The 27155-nt window shown below is 44.8% G+C and overlaps 3 protein-coding genes across 3 annotated transcripts in view; 2 read left to right on the top strand and 1 right to left on the bottom strand.

Moving 5' to 3' along the window:
• Top3beta (topoisomerase 3-beta) overlaps window positions 1-17307 on the bottom strand; it is a 306736-nt gene extending 289429 nt beyond the window's left edge. Inside the window, 1 exon segment of the mRNA XM_067110195.1 lies at window positions 16896-17307. Within this exon segment, the coding sequence (XP_066966296.1) occupies window positions 16896-16986 (91 nt within the window). The 5' untranslated portion in view covers window positions 16987-17307.
• Window positions 17308-19046: 1739 nt separating this feature from the next.
• LOC136842324 (craniofacial development protein 2-like) lies at window positions 19047-19466 on the top strand. The gene has a single exon (XM_067109583.1). The coding sequence runs from the start codon at window positions 19047-19049 to the stop codon at window positions 19464-19466; it is 420 nt and encodes a 139-aa protein (XP_066965684.1).
• Window positions 19467-24386: 4920 nt separating this feature from the next.
• On the top strand, window positions 24387-26501 carry LOC136842323 (uncharacterized). The gene has a single exon (XM_067109582.1). The coding sequence runs from the start codon at window positions 24387-24389 to the stop codon at window positions 26499-26501; it is 2115 nt and encodes a 704-aa protein (XP_066965683.1).
• Window positions 26502-27155: the final 654 nt, after the last annotated feature.

The following is a 27155-nucleotide window of genomic DNA, read 5'->3' as shown; positions in this document are numbered from 1 at the left end:
AAAATGATTCACCTCCTTTATTTTTAGAACTATTGCAATGCGGCTTCATACACAGAAAGTATATCATAGTATGAAAAAAATAATGGGAAGAGTTTTTCTACTTTTCCTCTTTTTTTTTGGATGGGGCGAGGGGGGATTTTCCCCCCAAATTTGTATAATTTGATTATCACGGGTTCCTCATCAACCCGAGAAAAAACCTAGCCCCAAACAAATATTCGTCTTTCTTTCCTCTTTCCAATGGTATATTTAACTTTAAAATTGGCCTAAAAATAAAAAAGTAGTTCACATTTGAAGTGCAAAAAGTGAAAACTGAGAAAACGACCGTAAAGGTCAACAAGTGGTTTTTTTTGGCACTCGGGAAAAAACTTATCTTAGAGCATTATTTTGCTGATTTCTGGCTCCAGGTCACCCCCTTCTATAAAAAGGGGTATTATTCGCTCGAGGCGAGGGTATCATTAAGTACCACCTGACTCGTTGCCTGGTTTGAAACTAAGAAACTAAAAGTTTAGTAGCTACCAGGCTGATACTCTTGACTCATTTTCAGTCGTTTTTTTCACTTGTTTGGTCTTTGGAGTTTGATTTTCAAGCATTTTTGTCTCTCGAATGAAGAACTACTTCTATACTTCACTTGTGCCAAACAGATGTGCTAGTAAGTTGAATTTCTCATAGCCAAAGTTGTGTTCAATTTCCTCAATATTTATCTCACTCAATTGATGGTGCTGAGATTTTCCATTGTTAATTCGCTTTGCTGGGGCACTAACTGAAAACCTACACGATTGGCACTTCATTAAAATACCAGTATCCCATCTACTGGCAGAGACTTCAACCTGAACTTTACCCCTGCAATGTCCTACCTTGCATCTAATACCCGACACTATTTTATCTAAATGAGATCTAGATATAATGAACTTGTCATCATATACTCCCTTTTCATCATCCTTTATTCATTTCATCAACTGTGAGCGTATTTTTGAAGGTGAAAGTACGAGTATATACATTGTATTTAGAGTTACTGGATGTAAAAAAAAAAAAACGGCAAAAAACACGCAAATAGCGAAAAAATTGCTCAGAGTAAAAAGTTGCCCACCACCCACTTTCAGCGTTTGGGGACAACCGACTCGGCACCCTGTCACTTAGACTACGCATTCACCAAGGAACAAGCCATTGTTGTTGCCGGACGTAGGAGATAAGGTGATATAAAAATCAAAATAATTAATAAATTAGACGAATAAAGGAAAAAATTACAATAGTCATTAGGAGCCAAACGTCAGCCCTACCTCACCATGTGGGGGGCGGAGGCCCAAAACCCCATCAATTTTAATATTTCGAAAAAATGCTTTGGTCACGCGATAACGAAGGTGTTGCTCATGTCTTACGGCCATTAAACCATTTTTTTTAAATTTCAAAAATATTCATCAAAAATCGAAGAGTGCACTCCCCTTAAGTAGGCCATCAATGCAATGGGAGAAGTGACTAAAGGGGGGCTCTTCATGAATGGGATGGTGTAGCCCTTCTTCAGAATCTTGATAATCCACGGTTCTGTTCCTCTGATCATCCACTTCTCTCAAAACTCGAGAAGTCTGGCTCCACTGGCGCACAAAGAAATTCATTCTCATTTCTTGTGCAAAGAGTTGGTAGAGCTCTTTTTTGATGGATCTGGCTGAGAAACGGACATTGGAGCGGGTCCTAGTCTGTGACCTGGGCTTACTTCCATGAAAGGGCTGCTGCTGGAGTGGAGAGGCCATTTGGGAGCAAAAGCAGATGCATCCTTGGGGCATTTGGAAGACTGCGACAGTAAATCCTGGGTAGACTTCTTTCGGAGGGTCAAAGCAATTTCCCACAGTGTCCTAAGGGAAGGGGTGATGAGGATCCAACAGCGAAAACAAAAGGGCCGATTTCTGGGTCTGAGTGACTCCTTTAGTGGTAAAGGAGCACCAAGTTCTCTCTTCTTTAACACTCCCAAGGAGAAAAGAGCAGCAAGCTCAAGAGAGCCATCCCTAATGCCCTTGTCTGTGCAGGAAAGGACTCCTAGCCAGTCTGAGGCGATGTCTCCCGCTAAGTCCTTGAAATCTTTGATCTTCTTGGCCAGTGCTCCAACTGTCCAGTCCAAGAAACTAAAAACTTCGAACACCTTGAAGAGGTCCTTAACAAGGTGGTCTAGTTCAGCCAACGAAAACAATATCTTCACTGACGAGAAAGCAGAACGTCGGGAACAGTTGATGAGGACAGAGAAGTTCCCTTGGGAGGAGACAGTGACTCCCAAAGAAGGAGCTTCCCCGGTGATGCAGGACTAAGCATGAGGGAAGAAAGGTGAAGGACGCTTTGCCTTGCTCCCTCTTAGCAGAAAGCCAATCCCCAATTTCCTTAAGAGCTTCTTGGAAGACAAAGAAAGCACCATCCTGGGAAGTCTAGTTCTGTTGTCCGGATGACTCCTCATCAAAAAGGTCGAGGCAGGTGAGACCAGGGCAGCTGGGGCGGAAAAGGTGGGAAAGTTTGCCAGCAGATACTGAAGAAGAGCTGCATAGGCCAATGGAGGGGCAGGTTCTTGATCAAACTCCTCTTCTCTTGTGGAGACCAGAGACAGGTTCATATCATGAGCAGTCTTGGAGGCAGAAGGAGCTTTCTTCAGTAAGCTCATTATCTCAGCCAACTATCATTTAATGGGAGCCAGTGACAGCTTGTCTTGATCTAAAGGAGGAGACCCACGTCTGGAAGTGGGCGTTTGGCGCTCAGAAGCTGGTGACTAGTACTGAAGAGCTGGTGCTGGGCGCTTGGGAGTTGGTGCCAGACGCTCAGGAGCTGGCGCCAGGTGCTCGGGAGCTGGTGCAGGGCGCTCGGGAGCTGGCACTGAGCGCTCTAGAAGATCCAGGGATTTGGATGATGATGGGCACCTGAGTGGGTTCATTGGGTGCTTGGGGGCCAGGTAAAGGCACTTAACAGCTGGACGCTCAGGAGAGTAGGCCTCTGGACTGTTCCAGGTGGAAAGTGGTTGCTGGACTGAGGCGAGGACAGAGGTCCACAGCATAACTACAGGAAGGTTGTGGGCTGCAACTAGCCTTCTTATGCCATTTAACAAGTAGCAGAGAACAGCGACCAACATCATCTGCATGCCTCTTCAGCGGACATGATGAATCTAAAAAGTGTTTATGGCTCCTCCTGTCAGCGCCAGAATCCTTGTATGTAGACGACAATTGGTGAACATCCAACAAGACGCTTTTCCAACGGCTGTCTGTCGATACCTAGGAAGGTGCAACAGGCTTAACTGAGGGGGTGACTACCCGTGGGAAAACCCCCTCGGCCTCCCTTGGACTTCCGGTATGTATTCTCCCAGGTTCAGGGGAGTATGACAGGGACCTTCATCTAGGAGCACCAACGGGACCGGTAGCCACCTCCTCCACTTGAACTACACTGTCACTCATCACTTTTTTAGCAAAAGCTTTATCCATAATCACTTTCAGTGTCTCTCCCAATTCTGCCACTGTACTGGTAACAAAAAGGCCTATCTTTTATCAAACCTAGATTCAAGACTGGCAATGGTATTAGGGTCGGAAGCACGGGAGTAGGTGGATGAATAGGAGGAGGGCTAGTAAAAGGTGAAAAGGCAAGAATAGGAGTAAAAGGAATAGCAGGACTAGCTTCTAAACTAGGTTTAGGAGTAGTTTCTAGGCTAAGTAAAGTTCGTCTCTTGGCTCTAGGAGCTGGTGCCAGGTGCCTGGGAGCTGGTGCTGGGAGCTCGGGAAGTGGCACTGAGTGCTCTAGACAAACCAGGCACTTGGACGATGACAACGGGCGCCTGAGTGGGCTCGTTGGGCGCTTGGGGGCTAGGTAAGGGCGCTCAACAGCTGGGCACTCATGAGAGAAGGTCTCCGGACTGTCCCAGGTAGAAAGTGGATGCTGGACAGAGGGGTCCACAGCATAACTGCAGGAAGGTTGTGGGCTGTGACTAGCCTTCTTAAACAGTCATACCCCGAACTTATGCAAGGTTAGGTTCCAGAACTCCTCGCTCAAGGCGAATTTTCGCGTAAGTTTGGCATGGTCTCTAAAAATGCTTATTTCTAAAGTTTAAACACTAAATATGACCCTAATCATGCTCCAAATTATTAAGCTAACTTTTAAATGAAATTAAAGTTACTGTAATTTCATGTAAAAGCTAGCTTAATTCATTACCCTAAAAAAAAACAAATAAATGGTTGACATAAAAACAGAGTTGGAAGAGAATTTCTGTCTCTCTCCCGGTTTGACCGATCTATTTTTAGAGTCTTCTCAACCTCTTTTTAATAACTTATTTATTCTACGTCTCTTTCTTTGTTCTGAAATGCTTTTTCATGAACAAACAGTGTTTTCTATTTGGACTGATACAACTCTTAGTTTTTATGTCTCCATGTTTTACAACGCATTTGCCACACTAGCGCATTTACACTTCGTAGACAGTGTGGGTAAAATTAGATTAATTGAAACTATCTACTGTACAGGTAAAGACATACAGAGAAATAATAAGTTGTAAAAATGTGTGAGTGCTAACTATGAGAGAGAGAGAGAGAGAGAGAGAGAGAGAGAGAGAGAGAGAGAGAGAGAGAGAGAGAGAGAGAGAGAGAGAGAGAGAGAGATTGTCCTTACATGAAATAGCAAGTTAAATTATTTATGAATTATTACGGGGACCTAGAGAGAGAGAGAGAGAGAGAGAGAGAGAGAGAGAGAGAGAGAGAGAGAGAGAGAGAGAGAGAGAGAGTTATTCTTACGTTAGATATCAAAAGATGGAAATTCAGTATTAAACTAACTTTAAAATTAAGTTAAAGTTACTGTAATTTCATTTAAAAGTTAGCTCAATACATTACCCTTAAAAAAATATATGAATGGTTAACGTAAAAATATAGGTGTGTGTGAAAATTAGTACACTATTTCTCTCTCTCTCCCCATTCCACCATTCTATTTTTAGAAGTCTTTTCAACCTCGTTTTTAAAAACTCCATTATTCAGTCTCTTTCTGTTTGTTCTGAAATGCTCTGTCTCTATGTTTTAGAACAGCACATTTACAGTTTGTAGATGGTACAGGTAAAATTAGATTAATTTAAAATTTAAAGTTAAAGACGTACAGAGAAACAGTAGTATCTAGGTTGCGCTTACTACGAATGAGAGAGAGAGAGAGAGAGAGAGAGAGAGAGAGAGAGAGAGAGAGAGAGAGAGAGAGAGAGAGAGAGAGAGAAACCTTTGACCCCTAATCAGCAACACTCCCCCTTCATGTCATGTTAAACTGACATGTCTGACAGCTTTTGCCTTCGAGCTTCTTAAAAATGATGGGGAAGAATTTGTTTGTTTAAAATAATACAAATTTTGTAATTACAGTTATATTATTATTATTATTATTTTATTGTTATTATTATTATTTAATCTTATTAATCTTATTAATATTTGAAAATCAGTACTTATTATTTGGTAAAAAATTTATTTATCGTGCAAAACAAACATATACATGTACCATAAAAATTCTCTCTCATCTCAGTCAAAGAGAGAGAGAGAGAGAGAGAGAGAGAGAGAGAGAGAGAGAGAGAGAGAGAGAGAGAGAGAGAGAGAGAGAGAGAGAAATTATTACTTTTGTTATTTAATGCTATTTAATTTACACACAAAGCTTGAAAACTTATAAATTACACAAAAAATTAAAAAAACACTTTTGCAGGGTTTCTTAGTATTCGCAAATGTCGCGTGTCTGAGAAAAACTCGTGCATGACAATTTGTTAGATTCCAATGAAAAGTTTGTGTCTGTGAATCCGCTTAAAAGGCAGTGGAGAACAGCACCCAACATCATCTGCATGTCTCTTCAGCGGACGTGATGAATCTAGAAAGTGTTTGCAGCGCCTCAAGTCAGCACCAGAATCCTCGGAAGTAGACGACAACTGGTGAACATCCAACAAGACGCTTTTCCAACGGCTGTCTGTTGATACCTGGGAACGTGCAACAGGCTTGACTGAGGGGGTGACTACCCGTGGGAAAACCCCCTCAGCCTTCCTTGGACTTCCGGTATTTCTTCTCCTAAGTTCAGGGGAGTATGACAGGGACCTTTGTCTAGAACCAACGGGACAGGTAGCCACCTCCTCCACTTGCACTGCGCTGTCACTCATCACTTTTTTAGCACATACTTTATGCATAATCACCTTCAGTGACTCTCCCAATTCTACAGCTGCACTAGTAACTAAAAGAACTATCTTCTTATCGAACCTAGATTCGAGGCTGGCAATGGTATTAGGGTTAGAAGCAAGGGAGCCAGGCACAGGAGTAGGTGGATGCACAGTAGGAAGGCTAGTAACAGGAGAAAAGGCAGGAATAGGAGTACTGTAGAAGGAACGGCAGGACTAGCTACTGAACTAGGTTCAGGAGTAGTTTCTAGGCTAAGTGAAGTTCATCTCTCAGCTCTAGAAGCCGCTTTCCTCTTCCTATCCCTTTCTGACCTGTCTAGGTGAGATCTAAGTGCTTTCAATTATTACATTCAGCACAAGTTTTCTCCTTGTTACACTCCTGTCCCCTACACTTACTACAAACTGTATGTGAGTGAATCATAGCAAGATTTAGTTAGTCTGGTTTTACAACCTTCGCTGCAATACTGTAGTAAAAACTAGAGGAACCAGAATTAGACATAATATGTAAAATACTAGAATCCTGATCTTAAAAGCTAATAAGCTGATCGAAGCTTGAAGGCTACTCAAAATTAAGTGATAATACTTCACCAAAGTCAAGTAAAGACAACCAAACAGCATGAAAAAAGCTGCTGCAATGGCGCCAATGTATGACAAACCATGGCAGAAACACATCTGAACTAACTGGCTGGTTGTTTCCCCAAGTGCTCCAATAGTCGGTGGAGCCTGCCACCTACACACACACAAAAAAAAAAAATAGAAGCGCTACCACGAATTTTTAAAAAGGCTGCCACACGAGTTAGAAACCTTAGCTATGTAATTACTTGGTAAGTTACTTATGTGAAAAATGACATTATGATAAAATAAAGTTTTATATATACTTACCAAGTAATTACATAGCTAAGTTTCTAGTATCGGCAGCTAAAATTGGAAACCGCGGTAGCGATTCTTTTGTTTTGGTATAGTTGACTAGACCCACCCACTTTCGGGGAAGAAGAGAAACAACTGAGCAAAGAGCTTCAATTTGTTTTTGCCATTATGCCCATGCGAGGGGAGGCAGGCAGGCTCCCATTCTATAATTACTTGGTAAGTATATATAAAACTTTAATTTATCGTAAAAATGTCATTTTTATATAAGTAACTTGCAAGTAATTATATAGCTGATTCCACATTGACAGGAGATGGGATACATGGGCTATTCTACCCCAAAACATTAGATGATGTAATAAATTTAAGAACAAAAAATTTCTAGCATTGGGACAATGCTTGTTGTTTCCTTACCTGGTAAGAGAGCTGCTGCTGGAAGATACTCCCTCTGGTTGGCGCTCATCTTACTCAGTAGAGGTAAGGTGTTTTACTAGCGTTCGGAGATGTCCTTCGCTGTAAAGCTCCCACTGATGTAGCAGGTGATCCATGGCCATGCTGCCTCACCTCTACTGAGTAAGATGAGCGCCAACCAGAGGAAGTATCTTCCTGCAAAGAGATGCAAACGGGGCAAGCCAAGCCGAGCCAGTCTCGCAAATGTGACCAAGGGGCTGGGCGGGGCGGGCAAGCCGAGCTGATCGCGCGAACGCAATCGGAACTGGACAGGCAGGAACTTGTCTGCCATGAAATCCCAATTTTTAAAAGTAAATTGTATTTTTCCTAACTATACAAACCTGAGGTCCTTTACATTAGGAATTACTTATGGCGAAGCTGGCCACAGCTGTTAAACTCTTGAACAAGGTGGTTAGGCAGTAACTACTGCCATGGTAGGCAGGAATACCTGCCTGCCCGGATGTAAACATTTCAGTTTGCCTTTTGGCCGAGGTTCAGATTGAAGGGTGGCTTGAGGAGGGCATAAAAATGTAATGTAAAGGACCTCAGGTTTGTATAGTTAGGAAAAATACAATTTACTTTTAAAAATTGTGATTTGTTCCGACACGAAATACAAACCATCGGTCCTTTACATTAGGAAGACTCACTGGTTGGAGGGAGGAATCTAAGTGAGTCTCTTGAACTGACTGGGGTTCTGCACACCTGGGCTACTCCTGGTTGAAAGAGTGAGGAGGAGTACCGTGCTTTTGACATATTGAAACTGCAAGATCAAATGACAGATGCTCGACATTTTTGCATGAGTGAGGAAATGCAACTCATACGAAATAGGCTGGGAAGAATCTAAGAGTCGCAGGCAGTAAAGAAAACCCGAGACCAGGTTTTCCTTATTGCCAGTTTCTCCTTCCTCCCCTTGCTAGAGGAAGGAGTGGAATTGTTTCTATGATTCTAGAAGAAAAATAGAACGGATGCTCGATGTGTATAGTCTTACCGCATCAGATGCCAGACCTAGCAAGTGTCAGTTCGAGTTCTATTCTCATCCCGAAGGAGAAGTAGGAGGACAAGGAAGGAGGAGGAGGAGAGGCCAGTCACTCTCAGTATCCTTCTCACTTCCAGAACCAACACCTTAGGCAAGATGCTACTAGTCCTCTTGAAGGAGCTGGGTAAGAAAACACAACTTGTTGAGCAGCCACCACAGGACCAAAGAAAAAAGGTTCCAAGGGCCTGTGGGCAAGACCACAGGAAGACAAGTGTGTGGTCTCTGAGACCACTTCTCATAAGGGCACGCGCAGAGCACGGAACAGGAACCCTAAACGAGAGTCACATGCCACCCAGGGCACTGTTCCCTGGGACAGCAAGACCAAAGAAGCTTCTCATCTGTAGCTAAATCTTGACTGAGGAGAAAAAGGCTACTTCAGATAAAAGACTAGGTCACAAGGGCCTACGTTCTTCACAAGTGAAATGGAGAGAAGCAACCCTCGGTGGAGAATACAAGGAAGTAAAGACCTGAAGAGCGACTCTGACCCGAGAAGAAGTTCCATCGACGACACCGTCCAGCAAAGTCAGATCCAGTCCTTGGAACAGTGTTGCAGAGGACTTCAAGAGATATCCAGCTATATCCATTGCTGCTTGGCGAGAAAGCCCATGCTGGCAAGGAAAGCTGGAAGGTCTCCCAGTCCTGAACACACAGGGATATACTCCCTGAAGAACCACTTCTTGTGTAGCTGCTACAGGAGATTGGGTCAAGCAGAACTCTTCCTGATGCCTCGGAAGCAGAGCTATCAGGTTGGGCGAAAGGCAAAGTCTCCCAACATTTGTCTGTAACTCGGGGTGAGCAATGCTTGTGAACCCCTACCGAAACAGACAAATACAGAGGGAAAAACGTAGATATTGATTTTTTCCAAAAAAAGACGGCATGCCTCACCGTAGCAGCCCATGGGTCCAGTATGAAGGAGCGAGAAAAACTACCAACTTTGTTATGCAGGGAGGCAACAGAAAGATGGTAGGGATCTCCCAGTCAACCAGTCTCTTCGTGAAGAAAAGAGTGGACAGCATGTTCTGTCCAGATCATTCAAACTCAAGGCCAAGCTCGCCTACCAATACATCCCCACCGGGAATACATCTTGCTAATTGAGCTGTTGAGTGCACTACAGAACACTCGAGTACCTGCAAATGTCAACAGATGAAACAGGAGGAAAAAACAATTCCCTCGTTTGTCGACGAATGCCACTAATGTACTGTGGTTTTGTTGTTCAACGAAACCACTGAGTGTCGCAAAACTCATCCAAAAGGCTGCCTTGAGTCCAGGATGTTGATGAAAAGGTACTAATCATCTTGGTCACACACCTTCAACACAAAGTCTTACAGGTGTGCGCCTATTCCTTGATCGGTGAATCCAGAAGACACACGATGGGAGGGGAATATGCAAGCATAATCGAAGGTTCCTTCAATGAAGCATTAGCCTAACTCTTTCCTTGTACTTCGGAGAGGAAAGAAGGACGGGGGAATGGAAGCAGACCTCCATTCTCCACCATGGGGAAGCTTCTGCAAGATGACAGGATGCCGAGACAATTAGCTCTAGAAGGGCTGGCATTTCCTGAATTGGGAGCACAGGAGAGGAAGTGGGATGGAAGTTTGATGAAAAGAATCGCTGAGACCCAAGGAAAATAGATACTTCTCCTGAAGGAATCCATTCCCAGGTCTTGGCAATGTCGCTGCCAGCTCCAGAGACTTGATAAGTATCATTTCATCCAGGCATCTGCAGGAGAACTTCTTCCTGGTCGATACTTCTTTCTCTCTTCCCTTCTGCCCTCCTCCCTCATGGAAAAGAGGGTGGAAAGAGACATAGTTATGCACACTTTCCGGGAAGAAGAGGGCTATGTGTTTCACAATCTTCTTCCGAAGCCTGGGACTTCTTAGGAGTTGAGGGGGGCTTGAACTCAAGGTCGAGTCGAGATGACTAAGACCCAAAGGTCTTGGCCACTGTCCAAAGGACAAGGCAGTGCCCTGGTACGAACCTTGATTACTGCGGTATCTGGCAAATCTCTGTAAGAGAAGGGCAGAACCAAGTAAAGGTTCGTTCCTAAGGGTCGAGCCAACTCAGGACTTATGAAACCAGAGATCCAAATTGGAACAAAGTCCTTCTTTTTAGCACCAGAACTGCCCACAGAACTGCAGTCGGCACGACCCTCCAAGGCAAGAAGAATTCATATCTGTCAAGGCAGAGGAGAAGCTTGGTGTCTCAACCTGAATGAACTCCTTGTCCGAAGAAAAGAATTCATCTGATCGAGAATGCTCTTGCAAGCAAGGACCGCGGCGGTCCCCGGCATTTTCAGCCCCTTGGGAACTGCAAGGGTTATGAGTGATGACAATTATTCATTGGGGAAGCCGCGGTCCTGTCCCAGGGATCCTCGCGCCAACGAATTGGAGCGAAAGTTCTCAAAAAAACGAGGGTGATCGCAACTTGAAGAGGAAGACCCTCGCTGCTTCCCATGCGTGAAACTCCTGTACCTCTCTCCTTGGAGGGAGACCTTGACAGATCCCAAGAAACCCTCCTTGGCTACCTGGTTGTACTATGAAACAATCGGGAGACTGACACCCAAAGCACGCCAGGCAGCCAAACTCCGAAGATAAATTCGTCGGAGCTCTCTCTGTCCATCTCGCGCCTCTCGGAACAACCAAGGGGAGAAGAGAACAGGTGAGGAGAAAGAGTACCCCTACCTGTCCTGCCAGTAAGACCAGCAGGAGAGGCGGACCGTGAGTGATAATCTGCCACACGGGGGAAGAAGAGCACTTGTGCTGTGGCAAAGCACTTTCCTGGGAAGAGCAGAAAGTTCACTCAAATAGAGCTGAGAACCCAATTCGGAAAACTGAGTGGGGCCAAGCCGAGCTGCAGTGAACCAAGCCGATCACGCGAACGCGATCCAGGCGGGTGGTATCCGGTGGACTGGGAGGCAGGCGGGGCGACCCGAGCCAGTCTAGCAAGCGCGACCAGGGGCTGGGCGGGGCGAGCAAGCCAAGTGAGCCAAGCTGAGCTGAGCCAGTCTTGCAAGTGTGACCAGGGGCCGAGCCAAGCCAAGCTGATCGCACGAACACAATCGGAACTGGACAGGGCAGAGCTCCTCTGCTGCGAATTAGCGCTAGTTTCCTGAACTTCTTCAAGGTCGAGGCCCCTTGAGAAGAAGGTTCAAAGGGAAATTCTGTGTCTGCTATCCTGCATGCTTGAACCCTAAGGTTCGAGACACAAAGATGAAACCCAGCCAAGCAACCGAAGCAGCTGGCGGGCAGTATTGAGACACCTGGCGTTTCGGCACCCAGACACCTGTCATCTCGGCACCCAGACACCTGGGTGTCTTGACACTTTCTCTCGTCCTGTGCCTCTTGTCAGGAAAGTGCTCATGATTCATAGAATTCGAGTGACCCACGAGACTCCCAAAAATCAGGAGTGGCTGCTTTCGGTTTCCTAAGAAATCGAAAAGAGCCAGGCGCAGAACCAGTCTTGGATGCAGACTTCTAAGACTTGCAAAGAGGGCGCGGCCTCTCGAGGCCACACTCTTGTGACCCCCGAAATGCCAGACCCCACAGGAGAATGCCAATCGGTTCCTGCCCAAAGGCGGGAGGAGCCAGTGAGAGAAAATTGTCTCCCGGAAGAGAGCAGTCCCTTAGAAGTTCAGCAGGACTCCCGAAGGGAATCTCTTCCCTGCTTCCTCTGGTGTTCGAACCGACAGGATCGAGACACCAGGCTGGGAACCCGACCAAGCACTGGCAAGCACTGGGAGCGCTTGTGGTGCCGGCAGGAAGAGCCGAGACACCTGGGTGCCTCGGCCCTTTCTTTTGCACTGCTCCCGAACTGGGCCAGGGAGAGTACTCTCCAGACCAGATCAGGATACTCGATATTCCATAGAATCTCGAGCACTCGGAGCGGCTCGCGACCGAGCGCCCAAAGCAGCCCCCGTCTTCAAGGTGGAACCTCTAGGACTGGGAACGGGATCGCAAACCGAGGTCTGCGCGCCCGTGGCTCCCGAAACACAAAACCCAAGGGTATGCGAATCGGTTTCCTAACCCAACGGTCAGGAAGAGCCAATGAGAGACCCACTGCCTCCTCGGAAGGAGGCAGTCCCTAGACGTCCAAGGGCATCAAGGGGAAAGAAGCAGCCTTCCTCTCCTTCGGCTGACGGAGGTCTGTCCGGTTCCCGGGGGGCCCCTTCGACTTCGGGAGAGGAAGGGAAGAGGCAGCAGAAGACAAAATCGAAGATAAATTGAGGAAGCCGGCAGCTACTTCAACACGGCTACTTCCTTCACCTTCACTCCGACATCTTCTACAGGATGGTGGACATCATAACCTCCAAGGCAGCTAGGCAGGAACACAAGAGAAGCGGCACCAGGCACAACCACCAGGAGAAGCAGCAGGCATGATCAGGACAGCTGATGCAGGAGCCATGAAAGTGGTTTGGAAGGCAGGAGCTACAGCAATGGACAGGAAATTCACATGAAAGTCACCAGCAGCAATGGGAACGATCAGGAAGGCTGCGGCAGGAGACCAGGAAGAGCCACCCACAGACTGTCGTCAAGTTAACAGGAGCATAACACAGGAAACAGCAGGAGCAGATGGACCACAGATATGCCAGAGGCAGTGCCACAGCATACATGAAGGCCAGCAATGACAGTGATCGATCCACATTGGCAGGAACAGAGTCCGAATGATCCCGACATGGAACTATGTCATTCCAACCAGATACTGTGGTTGATCCCGAAGCAATACTAAATGAACATCGGGACTCCTTCATGCAAGATATCCCCTGAGATATCCAACCAACTACTGCTGTGTCTGCAATGCTCACTGTAGAGGAGACTCCTCTTGCTCCTAGGGGAACTGCCCTACACAGCAAGAGGAGGCCTCTTACAAGAGGTTGCCCGACTACCCATGCCATCCCCCAACTCCTCGCGGTCTTCGCCAACGAGCGAGCGACGAGGGCGCAGGAGAGACATTTCTACCAAAGGAGAGAAAAGGAAGAAGTTACAGGGAGAGAGAAGGAAGGAGGGGAGGCCACCAAGGGTGCCGTGGAAGCGGAACTTACAGACGATGCCCGCAACCTCACCACCCACCCCCGCAACTCTCTAAGCGCAGGCGGTGAAAACAACGCTCAGCACAAGTAGGAAGGAAGTAGTCGTGCCCTTGTACATGGAGGGCGGGAGCCGAAGAAAGGAAGCGAACTCTTACGCCCCGATCAAAGTAGGGGAGTGAAGATATTACATCCCAATCCAATATCCCCAAACGTACAGGGGAACGCCTTCAGTATCTAAATAAAGGGCTACTGAAAGAGAAGCATTACCACTCGGTTATGCCCTTCTAAATACGCCCTTGTCCATCAAACCCAAGACACAGCACAGGGGAACGACGGCTTATGCAAGGTTTGTATTAATAAATATCAAACACACGCAATATACACACAAAAATACAGAAAGATCCCACCAGGATAATAAAGAGCTTAACAATAGACAGGCAAAAAGATCTGAAAACACGTCTGCAATTCATGACAGCCAAAAGCAAACTGGAATGTTTACATCTGGGCAGTTGGGTATACCCCTCCTACCTGACGGTTGTTACTGCCTAACCACCTTGTTCAAGAGTTTAACACCCGTGTCCAGCTTCGCCGTAAGTAATTCCTAATGTAAAGGACCAGTGGTTTGTATATCGTGTTGGAACAATTTACTGTTTCTATAAATTATGGGTAAAACTGAAGATTACTTTTGGGCCCCTCTGGTTCAGTAACTACCAGTTTATGTGCAAAATGGGTGCTATGTTTAGTGCCAGCCACTGGGGATGACCATAAAAACATTAAAAAAAGTTGGTGAATATCATACACACAAACAAGAGCATAAGCAAAGGTGACTGGCAGGAACTGGGCCACAGTAGTAGTCTGCAGTTTTACCTTATTGAGAACTCAACCGTGCACAGCGCAACTTTATGACTCATCCACTACTCACAAAAACAATTGGGAATCAACCAGAAGAGATGGTCTCACTACCTCAACAGTTTACATGAACTGGAACAAAATGAAAGGAAGGTAAAACTTTACTTTAGTTGTGGGGCCTAATTCCATCGCCAGGACAGGTTACCACCTTTTTTTTGGGGGGGGGGGGTCCTGGGGGGCAATGCCCTCCCTCCCGGCCAGGTCAGGGCATGTCGCTCTAAGTTAAAGTAGGTTAGGTAAGTAAGGTCTGGTTAGGTCAGAACCTGGCATTATGGGAAAGGTCAGCCTATCTCTATTTATGTATGAGGAACCTGTCCTGGTTGGCAACTAGTAGGAATCAGGCCGCGCAACTAAAGTAAACTTCTATCGAAAGGACAACTAAGCCACAGTCAATGTGGTAGTTAAGTTAAAGTTAAGTATACCTTAGTTTTACCAGACCACTGAGCTGATTAACAGCTCTCCTTGGGCTGGCCCAAAGGATTAGACTTATTTTACGTGGCTAAGAACCAATTGGTTACTTAGCAACGGGACCTACAGCTTATTGTGGAATCCGAACCACATTATAGCGAGAAATTAATTTCTATCACCAGAAATAAATTCCTCTAACTCTTCATCAACGGCACAGGCATTGAACTCTGCCCCATCAAGTGACAGTCTGAAGCTCAACCGACTCAGCCAACAAAGGGCTTAAGCAATGGGCACTTTTATAGCATTCTAGGCCTGTTTGGCCAGGAGGAAACAGACCCAACCTTAACTTGGACCAGAATAGGCTGAGTCATACAGTATTTTAAAACACATGGAGGTAAACTGCTGAGTAAGGGATTTCAAAATTACCCGAGGGGGTCCCGGAGGACAAAGCCCTCCCAGCCAGGTTAGGTCACAGCATCCAAGGTAAAGTTAGGCTAAGTAAAGGTAAACAGGTTTGGGTCACATTCCCTTTGAAATGCCCGCTAGGTCTACAGTAGCCCTGACCCCTCGCTCTGTATTCGCTAGGGGACGCCTACATTATGTCATAGGCTAATAGGCTATATGCATCATACCAACAGCCTACTTTGACTCTGGTAGGCTTAGCCTTCTCCCGGGTACAGGCTATACATTTGAGAAGGAAGTCACGTAAGATAAGCTATGCTACATGAAAAGTTGCTGCAACTGACGCGATGGAAGGTGAAAATACAGAAAATGTCTATCTCATGTACGGCCAACCCAGGATTAACAAAGGTAATTATAAGCCGGCTGTCCGCGGTGAGCTAGACTATGGCAATTGACGTTTTTCTATGTTATTTTAATTGCTTTACAAAATTTAAAGTAATATTTTGTCGGGGGCTGTAACTAAGCTGTCATTGACCTCTGAAGACTACAAGACTTGAATTGCCTAACAGTAGGTAGGTCTAAGCCAGCATTCTGCGGCAAGCCCCCACCCTCCATAGCTATTACGGCAAAATTGTAACCAGTAAACACCCCTAAAAATACCAACATAACGTACCCTAGAGGTGTTTACTGGTTACAATTTTGCCCTATTAGCTATGAAGGTGGGGGGGCGGGCTTGCCGCGGAATGCCGGCTTAGACCTACCCTGCATTAGGTAATTCAAGTCGTGTAGTATTCAAAGGTCAATCACAGTTTAGTTACAACTGGGCGACAAAATATTACTTTAAAATCTTGTAAAGCAAGTAGAGTAAAATAACATAGAAAAACGCCAATTGCCATAGTCTAGCTCACCGCGGACAGCCGGCTTAGAATTACCTTAACAGAGTACAGGGTTAGACCGTCCCGGCGTTACTGCGCATGTTTGTGACGTCACTGGTAGGCAACATAGAAGAAAACCAGGAAAACAAGGAAATGGTCACTGTGGGAAATGTTTGCCCACACGCATTCTCTCTCTCTCTCTCTCTTTCACGACCTTAGGTGCGAGTGGTCCCTGCTAATCTCCAGGTACTGCTGAATTAAAGGAATGAATAACCCTCCATTTCTTTTTATTGCCATATGGCTAATGCAGTATATATATAATTATATATACATATATATTTATATACTGTATACATATATTTTTTTATGAACGTCTTAACTACCACCAGCAACCCACATCATTCAACATAAAAAAGGATGAGAAAATTCTGTTTAAATTTTATGCTGTATAATGTAAGTACACAAAGAAACAAGAAATAAAGTAAAACTTTTTAAAGTTTTATTATGAAAGTGGCTATTTTATTAGTTTTGCATATTTTCTCTTTTGACTTCTCTCAGAAGAGATGTTTCCGTTTAGAAGTGGTCGGGTCGTCGAGAATAAAAGGACTGACCACCTTAATCCAGGTTAGGAGAGCTTCCTCGTTCTTCACCCTGTTAAAGCCAAGTACTGACTGTCTGATGACCATTCTATATCTTAACCTCGACCAAATGCAGCCACACGACGTCATGCGCGAGATTCTCCTTATATTAATCCTGGGCCAACCTAGGCTAAGATTTGCTAAAGGTCTTGCATACCTTTCCTGGTACTGCACTTCTTGTTGCTCAGTATCTCAGCCAACGACTGGGCCAAAGATGGTTTCTCTGCAACCATGAGAACAGACTTCATCTTGGTGAGTTTCCAGTGATCTGTGAAACAATTCGAAGACTTGCCGAGGTGTGCCGGCTGAGCTTGAACAATTTGTCAGTTGCAGGGCGCGCTCTGCAGACCAATCCGGCGGCTTGGCGGTTTTGCTTTTAGTCTCCTTCAGTTTATCCCGCGTAATAATTCTGAGCCTCTTTCTCCGTGCTGTGCTGCTCTATACCTATTCACAATAACATAACTACAACAAGTCTAATCAAAAGTAATCGTCAACAACCGACTCATTTTTGTACGAACACGCGACGTCTCACATATTTGTAAACAACAGCTGACTTCAATCTCCGCTGTGTCGCACCCATCCGCCCACACACTGAAGCATTCGTCTAATTAGCGTGTAAATTATGAAAAAAAGGCTACAGTCATTGGTTTTAACTGGTTATGCACTACCTTTACAATATTATAAAATCACTTACACCAACTGTTTCAACAAATACCCTATTTCTCTGAAAGTAGGTTGCGTTAGAGGAACGAGGCGGCTGTTACTGTTACACTCACAATTGACTACTAGTGCTAAAAGATGTGAACCCACTGCTCAGAAAATTCCCAATTCTATTAGGAACACACAGCGTTCATCAGCAATATGTCGATGTCTCTAACACAGTAAGTGACATTCGCCTTAATCATGCATGCAAACTCGCACATTTTAAATGTTAGCGGTCCTTTGCCATAACCCTGCTGTTTTCTGCTCACTCATCAATTTTTTACTCTTCCCTCCTCCCTCCCAGCATTTCCAGATAATACAACAATTCTCTCCTTCACAAATCTTTATACTTTTTCTATTCTATTTGCATGACCAAACCTCCACAGTACATAAATATGAAACGGTACTGAAGTAACGGTGTCAGGGGGTGTCGATGGGATGGATGGCACTTTCATGATTAACCTACAAGAAGTTTTTATTCTTGGTGTTAATGCATCCGTCGTGGGCCAAGTGTAAATCTATTTAGTGATATTGTGCTAAACATGAGAGTCATGTAATTGCAGTTATTAAATTCACCCCGCTCCTATTAAAGCCTTGGAAATCCTCCTGTCTATACTTCACTAAGCCAGTTTAAATAGTGTTGTGCTAGTGTTTGTCCTTCCTTGGGTGCAAAAATGCCATGTACCTAACTTCCAACCATTGTACCAGTGACCCAAGGACCTGTTACTTGTGCCTCCTACACAAGCTTCCCTTCCCCTTCATGAACAATATTCTTCATTTCATTCAATATCAGGTGAACCACTTTGGCGTAGATACTGTTGTAGGAATCATCGACGCAGCCTTTCCAAAGTGGAAATAAGCACTGTATATATAATAGGCAACGGCCTGCTGCTTAAATTCATCTCCAAGTAGCAATCTATAAAAGCTTATATCTTATGAGAAAGTGTCACATATCTCCACGTGGCTAAGGATCTACTCAAATACCTGCATATGCCCTAAGGCCACTCCATCATCCTGCCACCACAGGAACCTGCTGATCTCTGCCTGCCTGCCTGCTACGTGCAGTGACGAAATACGTGACTGAAGAACTCAACTCGATGCCATTATTTCATAACGGGTGACCAGTACTAATTCTAGGACATTTACAGTGAAAGGTGTCTTGTGAAAAACCAATTCGTTTCAGCAAAATCATCTATGAATCACAAATCCTGGTACTAAATCTTCAGCAACTACAAATGAGATTCTACAGGAACTCTGAAGGTACTTTGAAAGTAATGCCATGAAAATATATACATTATATATATATATATATATATATATATATATATATATATATATATATATATATATATATATATATATATATATATATATATATATATATTGTAAGGGCAACATATCGCAAAGCCTCTCTTTCCTTGTGTTTCTCTTTTCAGATGTACATTAATCATGTCATGTATTTTACCTGTCTTTATTTCAGATTCTTTGTGTAACCTAGCCACTTTCATGGGTGCCGGTCCCAAGCCCGGATAAATAGGGAGGGTTTGTGTCAGGAAGGGCATCCGGCCGTAAAAATCTGTGCCAAAACCATGGAATGAGCCGAAATATGGAAAGAGGTAATGCTAGGGCGTACTCCGTAAACAACGCACAGAGACATCGTCCTAACTCTGTGATAAGGCGAGGGCTACTGCATCAGGAGCGGGTGCAGCTAAAGAAGCGAGCTCACATTGGATTTAGAGTATGTCAGCTTAATATTGGGTCTATGACTGGGAGAGGTAGAGAGTTGGCTGACCTGATGAGGAAAAGGAAAGTAGATGTTTTGTGTGTGCAAGAAACGCGATGGAAAGGAAATAAAGCTAAAGAATTGGGGGATGGATATAAGCTGTACTATAGTGGAGCAAATAAACAAGGCAGAAATGGAGTTGGCATAGTACTGTCTGGTGAATTGAAGAATACAGTGATAGAAGTACAAAGAAAGAATGACCGTATCATCAGATTGAAGATGTGCTCTGGGGAGAGAGTCTGAATATTATAAGTGCATACGCACCACAAGTTGGTTGCACAGAAGAAGAGAAGGGAAGTTTCTGGAGAGACATGGATGGAGTAATGCAAGAAGTGGAAGAACATGAGAGGGTGATAGTGGGGGCAGATTTGAATGGCCATGTTGGATGTGAAAATGAGGCGATTGGTCGGGTGCATGGGGGCCATGGAATTGGGGAGAGAAACCCAGAAGGGGAGAATGTAGTGGACTTTGCTGTGGCACTCGACATGGCAATAGTAAACACATTCTTTATGAAGAAAAGGGCACACCTAATAACATATAGGAGTGGGGGAAGATGCTCCCAAATAGACTACTTCCTATATAAAAGGATAAAGCTGGGGGAGGTCAAGAACTGCAAAGTTATCCCAGGCGACCATGTAGCCCCCCAACACAGACTGCTATGCATGGATTTGAAGCTAAAAAGGGAAAGAAAAACCAAAGCTAAAGGGATAAGGAAAATTAAATGGTACAAATTAATGAGGGAGGAGGATAAGAAGAGAGAGTTTAAGAGGAGGGTTTTGGAGGACATTGATATAGGAATTGAAGATGTTCAAGAATGGTGGGCACAAAATGCAGCAGTAATTAGAAGACATGGAAAGGAGCTGCTGGGAGAGACATCGGGGATCATATGGGAGGAAAGGGAGAGTTGGTGGTGGGAGGAAGACATTGGGAAAGTAGTAAAAGATAAGAAGGAGGCAAAGAAGAGATGGGAAGAGTCACAGTCAGTGGAAGACAGAGATCGGTTCAGAGAGAAAAACAAGGTGGTGAAAAAGATGGTAGCCCAAGCTAAAGCAAAGTCGTATGATGATGTGTATAATGAGCTGGGGACGAAGGAAGGATTAAATAAGATGATCAAGCTATCAAAGGCTAGAAATAAGAGCACCAAAGATATTACACATATCAAACAAATAAAAGATCAAGATGGGGTAGTACTTAGAAAGGAAGAAGACATCGTGAAGAGATGGAAAGAATATTTCGAACAGCTGTTAAATGAAGAAAATAATAGACTAATAAGAGGGGATGGGCAGGTGAACATTGGCATGGTGATGAGGTTTTCTAAACAAGAGGTGCTGGATGCACTGAAGAAGATGAAGAATGGGAAGGCAACTGGACCAGACATGATACCTGTGGAGGCATGGAAGGCATTAGGGGATGAAGGAGTGGATATACTTTACGATCTTATGATAAAGATCCTTGAGCAGGAAAAGATACCAAATGAGTGGCATGGGAGTATACTGATCCCAATTTTCAAAGGGAGAGATGTCCAAGAGTGTGGTAATTATAGGGGTATTAAACTAATGTCCCACACTTTGAAGATACTGGAAAGGATGATAGATGCCAGACTAAGGGAAGACGTAGAAATAGGTAAAGAGCAGATGGGATTTATGAAGGGAAGAGGGACAACAGATGGTATATTTTGTCTGAGACAACTAATGGAGAAATTCAGGGAAACAAAGGGCCTACATATGGTATTCATTGACCTTGAAAAGGCTTACGACCGAGTCCCCAGACAAGAGGTATGGAGGAGCCTGAGGGAGAGGATGGTGCCAGAGAAGCGTCGTGCGATTGATACAGGAGATGTACCGGAATGTATTTACCAGAGTGAGGAGCAGTGCTGGGGAGACGGAGGGTTTTGAGGTGAGAGTAGGATTACACCAGGGGTCGGCTCTTAGCCCATTTATTTTTAACATAGTGATGGACGTTATCATAGAGGAAGTAAGGGAGGCAGTACTGTGGAACATATTGTATGCGGATGATATTGTCCTGTGCGCAGAGAGCAGGGAAGATCTGGAAATGAAACTGGAAAGATGGAGACAAGTACTGGAGGACAGAGGAATGAGAATAAGTAGATCTAAGACAGAATATATGTGTACCACCAATGATGGGGGTGATAGGGAAAGTGTTCGGCTTGGGGGAGAACCAATAAAGAGAGTTGAAAATTTTAAGTATTTGGGATCCTTTATTAATGCTGGAGGACGTATGGAAGAAGAAGTAAAACATCTGGTACAGGCAGGCTGGAACAATTGGAGAGCGGCCTCCGGAGTTCTTTGTGACAAAAGAGTACCGCTGAGGTTAAAAGGAAAATTTCATAAGACGGTGGTAAGAACAGCAATGATGTATGGCACGGAAACAGCAAGCTTGAGAAAGACAGAGGAGAAGAAGATGGATGTGGCAGAAATGAGAATGCTTAGATGGATGGCTGGGGTGACGAGAGAGGAGAGGATCCGAAATGATTACATTAGGGGGTCTACTAAGGTGGTGGAAATATCAAAGAAAGTGCAGGAGGGGAGGCTGAGATGGTATGGACACCTGTTGAGGAGAGATGAGGACCACGTTAGTAGACATACTATGGGGATGGAGGTCCAGGGAAGAAGAGGAAGAGGGAGACCAAGAAAGAGATGGAAGGACTGTGTGAGGGGAGACCTGCGTGAGAAGGGAATTGATGAGGCAGAAGCACAGGATAGAAATAGATGGAAACAGCTCATCCGAAACGGCGACCCCATATAAAAATGGGAACAAGCTGGGAAGAAGAAGAAAGAAGAAGAAGATTTCAGATTCTTTGTGTACCTCATTTTATGCATCATTGTACGGCCATTTTATGCATCATTGTACGGCCTTTCTGCCGATATGTATACCTACCTTTTATATGTCATGTAACAATGTTGTACATATTATGTGAGAGAGGTACGAAATAATGAGCAGGAAGACAAGTACTGCTAGTTTGTAAGAGCCCGACGCTGTCTTTCCAAACACGTGTGTGTTCATGTGTTCGTCAATCGTCATCCATCGGAGTGGACAGGACAAAACAGGAGCTTCTCGTTTTCTTTCTCTAAAGGAACGCGATTTCAACCATACAATATTTCCGTCTGTTTCTCCCTAAGCATTGTTGTCTTGATTTATGTACAATCACCACTACTTGCTTTGCCATGCAAGCATTTTAATCATGTACTCATAATGTTCCACCGAATTTTCTTTATCAAACTGTATGTATGTTTCTGTTTGTGAAGACGACAAACGTCTCTCCATTTCATGTATGTTATGCTACTGCACTGTATTCATTTATCTGTCTTGAATCTCATGCAATTGGCCTTATGTAGAATTTCCTGGCCTTTCCATTGATATACTGTATGTTTCATCACTGTATGTTAATCATGTTTCTCAATATCGCCATCTGTTTGTCTGCTGACAAACACATGCCCAAGTCTGTACCTCTGTTTTTGCCTGTCTGTGTGTAGACGCTACCTTACCGCTCGCACGTGTCGATAACATCTTCGAAGACTCTGTACATTTATTTATGGGCTGCTCGAGGAGCAAGAGCCCATGCTGGCACAAGGCCAGCTAAATCTAAAACAACATGTACATTTATCTCAGTAAGGAACTACCAATAAACCAGTTAACACCCAGCCAGTATGTCGCTCAAACCCCAGTCCTTACACTGGTGACCCTGGAGTGACCCGAAGGACCCGGCCGACCCAAGATGACGACCCACACACCGACAGACCCTTCGCCGCCTCACTGTTTCCCGCTGTTCCCGAGTTCTCAGTAGAAGTCCGACCCTCTGAGATGACCCACCCCACCACCGGAGCCCTGGACACCTCCCCCAGGAAACCTGAAGCCGCCCCCGCACTCGTACTGGACGAGCTGACCAACGAAGGACCAGCCAACGTCATCCTTCAGCCTGCTGCCGCCCCTCTCGAGTTGGCTACCAAGGATCAGCCGCCGTCATCCTTCAGCCCTCGAGCCGGCCACTGAAGGATCATCCGACGTCACCCTTCAACCCGCTCCTGTCCTCCTTGAGCTCCAGCCGCCCTTCAGCCTCCTACCCGCCCCCAGCCCAAGCCCTTCGAGCCAACTACAATTGTCGGCAAGACAGTTTCCACATCGATGCCTCGCTTTGGGGGGGAGTATTGCAAGAGCCCGACACCGTCTCTTCCAAACACAACCACACCACTCCCTCTGCCTGAGCAGTCGTCTCAGCAGCCGAGCCGATTAATCAGACGCTACCTACGTCCTGGGGGAGAGTATTTGTAAGAGCCCGACGCTGTCTCTTCCAAACACGTGTGTGTTCATGTGTTCGTCAATCGTCATCCATCGGAGTGGACAGGACAAAACAGGAGCTTCTCGTTTTCTTTCTCTACAGGAACACGATTTCAACCATACAATGTTTCCGTCTGTTTCTCCCTAAGCATTGTTGTCTTGATTTATGTACAATCACCACTACTTGCATTGCCATGCAAGCATTTTAATCATGTACTCATAATGTTCCACCGAATCATCTTTATCAAACTGTATGTATGTTTCTGTTTGTGAAGACGACAAACGTCCCTCCATTCCACATATGTTATGCTACTGCATTGTATTCATTAATCTGTCTTGAATCTCATGCAATTGGCCATATGTAGAATTTCCTGGCCTTTCCATTGATATATGTTTCATCACTGTATGTTAATCATGTCTCTCAATATCGCCATCTGTTTGTCTGCTCCTAGAGTAGCCCGTAACTCTATGTTGATGATGATTCTGTGAGATGGGTAGGTTAGATGAAAACTTTATTATGATGCATGAAAGTGATTTTGGGGGGGGTAGTTCATGATGAAGAAAGCCACCTATAAAGTGGGATGCTGACGTCGTCTGCGTACTTCGCAGAGACTGCAGGTACAAAGATTTACAGGTGTATGGGCTAGCCGTATTCGTAACCGTAAGATATGTTGGACAATGGAGGGGGGAGTGTGCCTGGCAGTGCACAGCAAGGGGAGAGTCAGTTACAGCTGCCCGCTGGTAAGGATCACTTGTAACCAATATTGTCCTGAACTCTTTATGGGCTAATAAAGCTTCAGAGGTTAGCTATTGTTCTCTAGCCCTCACATGACTCAGTGACAATCAAGGACCAACAATTGAATCAAGATGAGTTGGCATGTGCGAAGGGCCACGCCCGCTAGAAGGTCTGCAAACTTGCCGGCTGCACCGGCAGAAGGAGCCGGCAGGATCTTACGTGCGTTGCAGTCTCAACAGGCGGCGATTGAAGCATTGACACGTCAGTTATCAGCACTTCAATGGAATAGTTCTGTACCTCCGCAGTCTCCTGTGTCAGGCAGGGGCCCAGCAGCAGTGGCGCCTGAGAAGTGCAAGTTAGACATGTACCTGTCTGCATTCCGAAGTTGGAGGAGGTCGGTAGAGTGTTGGCTTCACCTGAACAAATGGGTGGGCATAGAAGCCGTCATGCATCTACGTCTCTGGTACGAGGCTGAATTGCAGAGTACTTTGGATGCAAAGCTGTCATCAGATGAAATATTTGCGATGACGCCCTCGGCGATGCTGGATGCAATACAGGAGCTAGTGACATCGTCATCCAACCAGGCTGTGTTATGGGACATGTTCTTCAGTAGCCATCAGTCGGCTGAAGAATCCATTAAAGTTTACTTTAATAAGTGTCTCCAACAGGCAATTGATTGCAGATTTAAGTGCCCGTCCTGTTCTAGTGATTTAGCAGAGTATATCCTTGTTAGGAAGATAATGGTCGGCCTACATAACCCCATGCTAAAAAGAGAGTTGTTTCAGTCAGCAGGTGAGTCTATGTCATTGGATGAGTTGAAAACAAAATGCTTAGCATTCGAGGCGGCAGCTCGTGACTCATTGGGTGGTAAACCCAACGCTTTTGGGGTGGCAGTCGAACTGTCCGACGAAGAGGAGCCACCCGTGGCGGATGCCGTGGCTGCAGGTATGGGCAAGCAGCGGAGGGGCCCATCAAAGGATAGGTCTAAGTGTAGTAGTTGCAACAGATATCATGGTCATGGGCGCCAAGCCTGTCCAGCAAGAGATGTTGAGTGCTTTAATTGTGGTGGTAAAGGGCATGTGGCCAGGTGTTGCCTGAAAGGGAAGAGGAAAAGTCAGGGAGATAAAAATTCTTTGGCAACTGTTAAAGTGTCGTGTACAGGTCGTAGTAACCTGCCTAAGGTGAAGATAGATATTCGCATCCCTAGTAGTAGAAAATGGGGTCAGGCAATGGCGGTAGCCGATACTGGGGCAGAAGTATGTGTGGCTGGCACACAGCATCTTCGTTTATGGGGGTTGAGCAAGGGTCAATTGGAAAAACCGAAGGTGAAGTTAGTGGACATAGTGGGGAAGGCAGTGCCAGTATGGGGGGTGACCCGGTGTTGCATTAAAATAGGTTCTGTGAAGTGTGAGCAGATGGTTTATTTTGCTAAATCATCATCATGTGTTTTCTTATCTTTAGATTCATGTAAAGAGCTGTGTTTAGTGCCAAGAGATTTCCCTTATGCTAAAGTGTCTAGTGTCTGTGAGAGCAGTGAAATTGCTTGTAACTTCGACAGTGTTGCATCGGTGCATCCTCCGGCGAACAGTCCGCCAGCCGTAGCTTCATTGGCCCAAAGGAATAGTGATGGAGACATGAAGCGTGAGGTAAGAGACAGTGCCAAGGGTCAGTATCGCGCGTCAGGCAGTATTCCCACGGTCTTGGCCCCACCTACCAATGAGAGGAACCCACCTTTCCCCCTGGTCGAGATGAATGTCAACCGCTTGCAGGAATGGCTCTTGCAATGTTTTTCGGCCACCACTTTTAATACGAGCCAGTGCCCCCTCCCGGTGATGGAAGGCCCCCCACACCATATTCATGTTGTGCAAAATGCTAAGCCTGTGGCCTTTCATACACCGTTGCCTGTTCCCAAGCATTGGGAGAACGAGGTGAAGAAACAGTTAGAGAAAGACGTGAGCTGCCAAGGTATCATCCGCAAAGTGCCAGCTGGTGAGGCCACCGAATGGTGTTCTAGGATGGTAGTAACTGGCAAGAAAAATGGCCAGCCTAGAAGGACAGTGGACTTTCAGCCGCTAAATGCGGTGTGTTTAAGAGAAACCCATCACACAGCTACCCCATTTGATATGGTCTCAAACGTCCCACCACACACTTTTAAAACAGTGACTGACGCATATTCTGGTTTTCATCAGGTGGAACTAGACGAGGAGAGTAGGAGGTTGACTACCTTTATTACACCATGGGGATGATATCAGTATCTACGTACCCCCATGGGCCATTGCTCGGCTCCAGGCGCGGTACACAAAACGTTTTGATGACGTCATAGCAAACGTTGCCAGAAAATACAAGTGCATTGATGATACCCTGCTGTATGACACGAGTGTTGAACAAGCGTTTTGGCATGTGTCTGATTTTTTCGGGTTGTGTGAGAAACATGGGATTACACTCAATCCGTCTAAATTCAAGTTTTGTAGGCGGGGAGTAGAATTTGTGGGCTATCAGTTGGGTTGGGATGCCTACCAACCAACATATATATATATATATATATATATATATATATATATATATATATATATATATATATATATATATATATATATATATATATATATATATATATATATATATATATATATATATATATATATATATATATATATATATATATATATATATATATATATATATATATATATATATATATATATATATATATATATATATATATATATATATATATATATATATATATATATATATATATATATATATATATATATATATATATATATATATATATATATATATATATATATATATATATATATATATTTGTAAAGATGTCAGACGTCTCTTCGTTTTCGCATCAATCATGCATTGCATTTCTTAATGTCAAGACTCTC

The sequence above is a fragment of the Macrobrachium rosenbergii genome, chromosome 10 (assembly GCF_040412425.1).
Source record: "Macrobrachium rosenbergii isolate ZJJX-2024 chromosome 10, ASM4041242v1, whole genome shotgun sequence".
Lineage (NCBI taxonomy): Eukaryota > Metazoa > Arthropoda > Malacostraca > Decapoda > Palaemonidae > Macrobrachium > Macrobrachium rosenbergii.
Note: the sequence above shows the minus strand (reverse complement) of the source record. Positions and strands in the feature narration are given on the sequence as shown.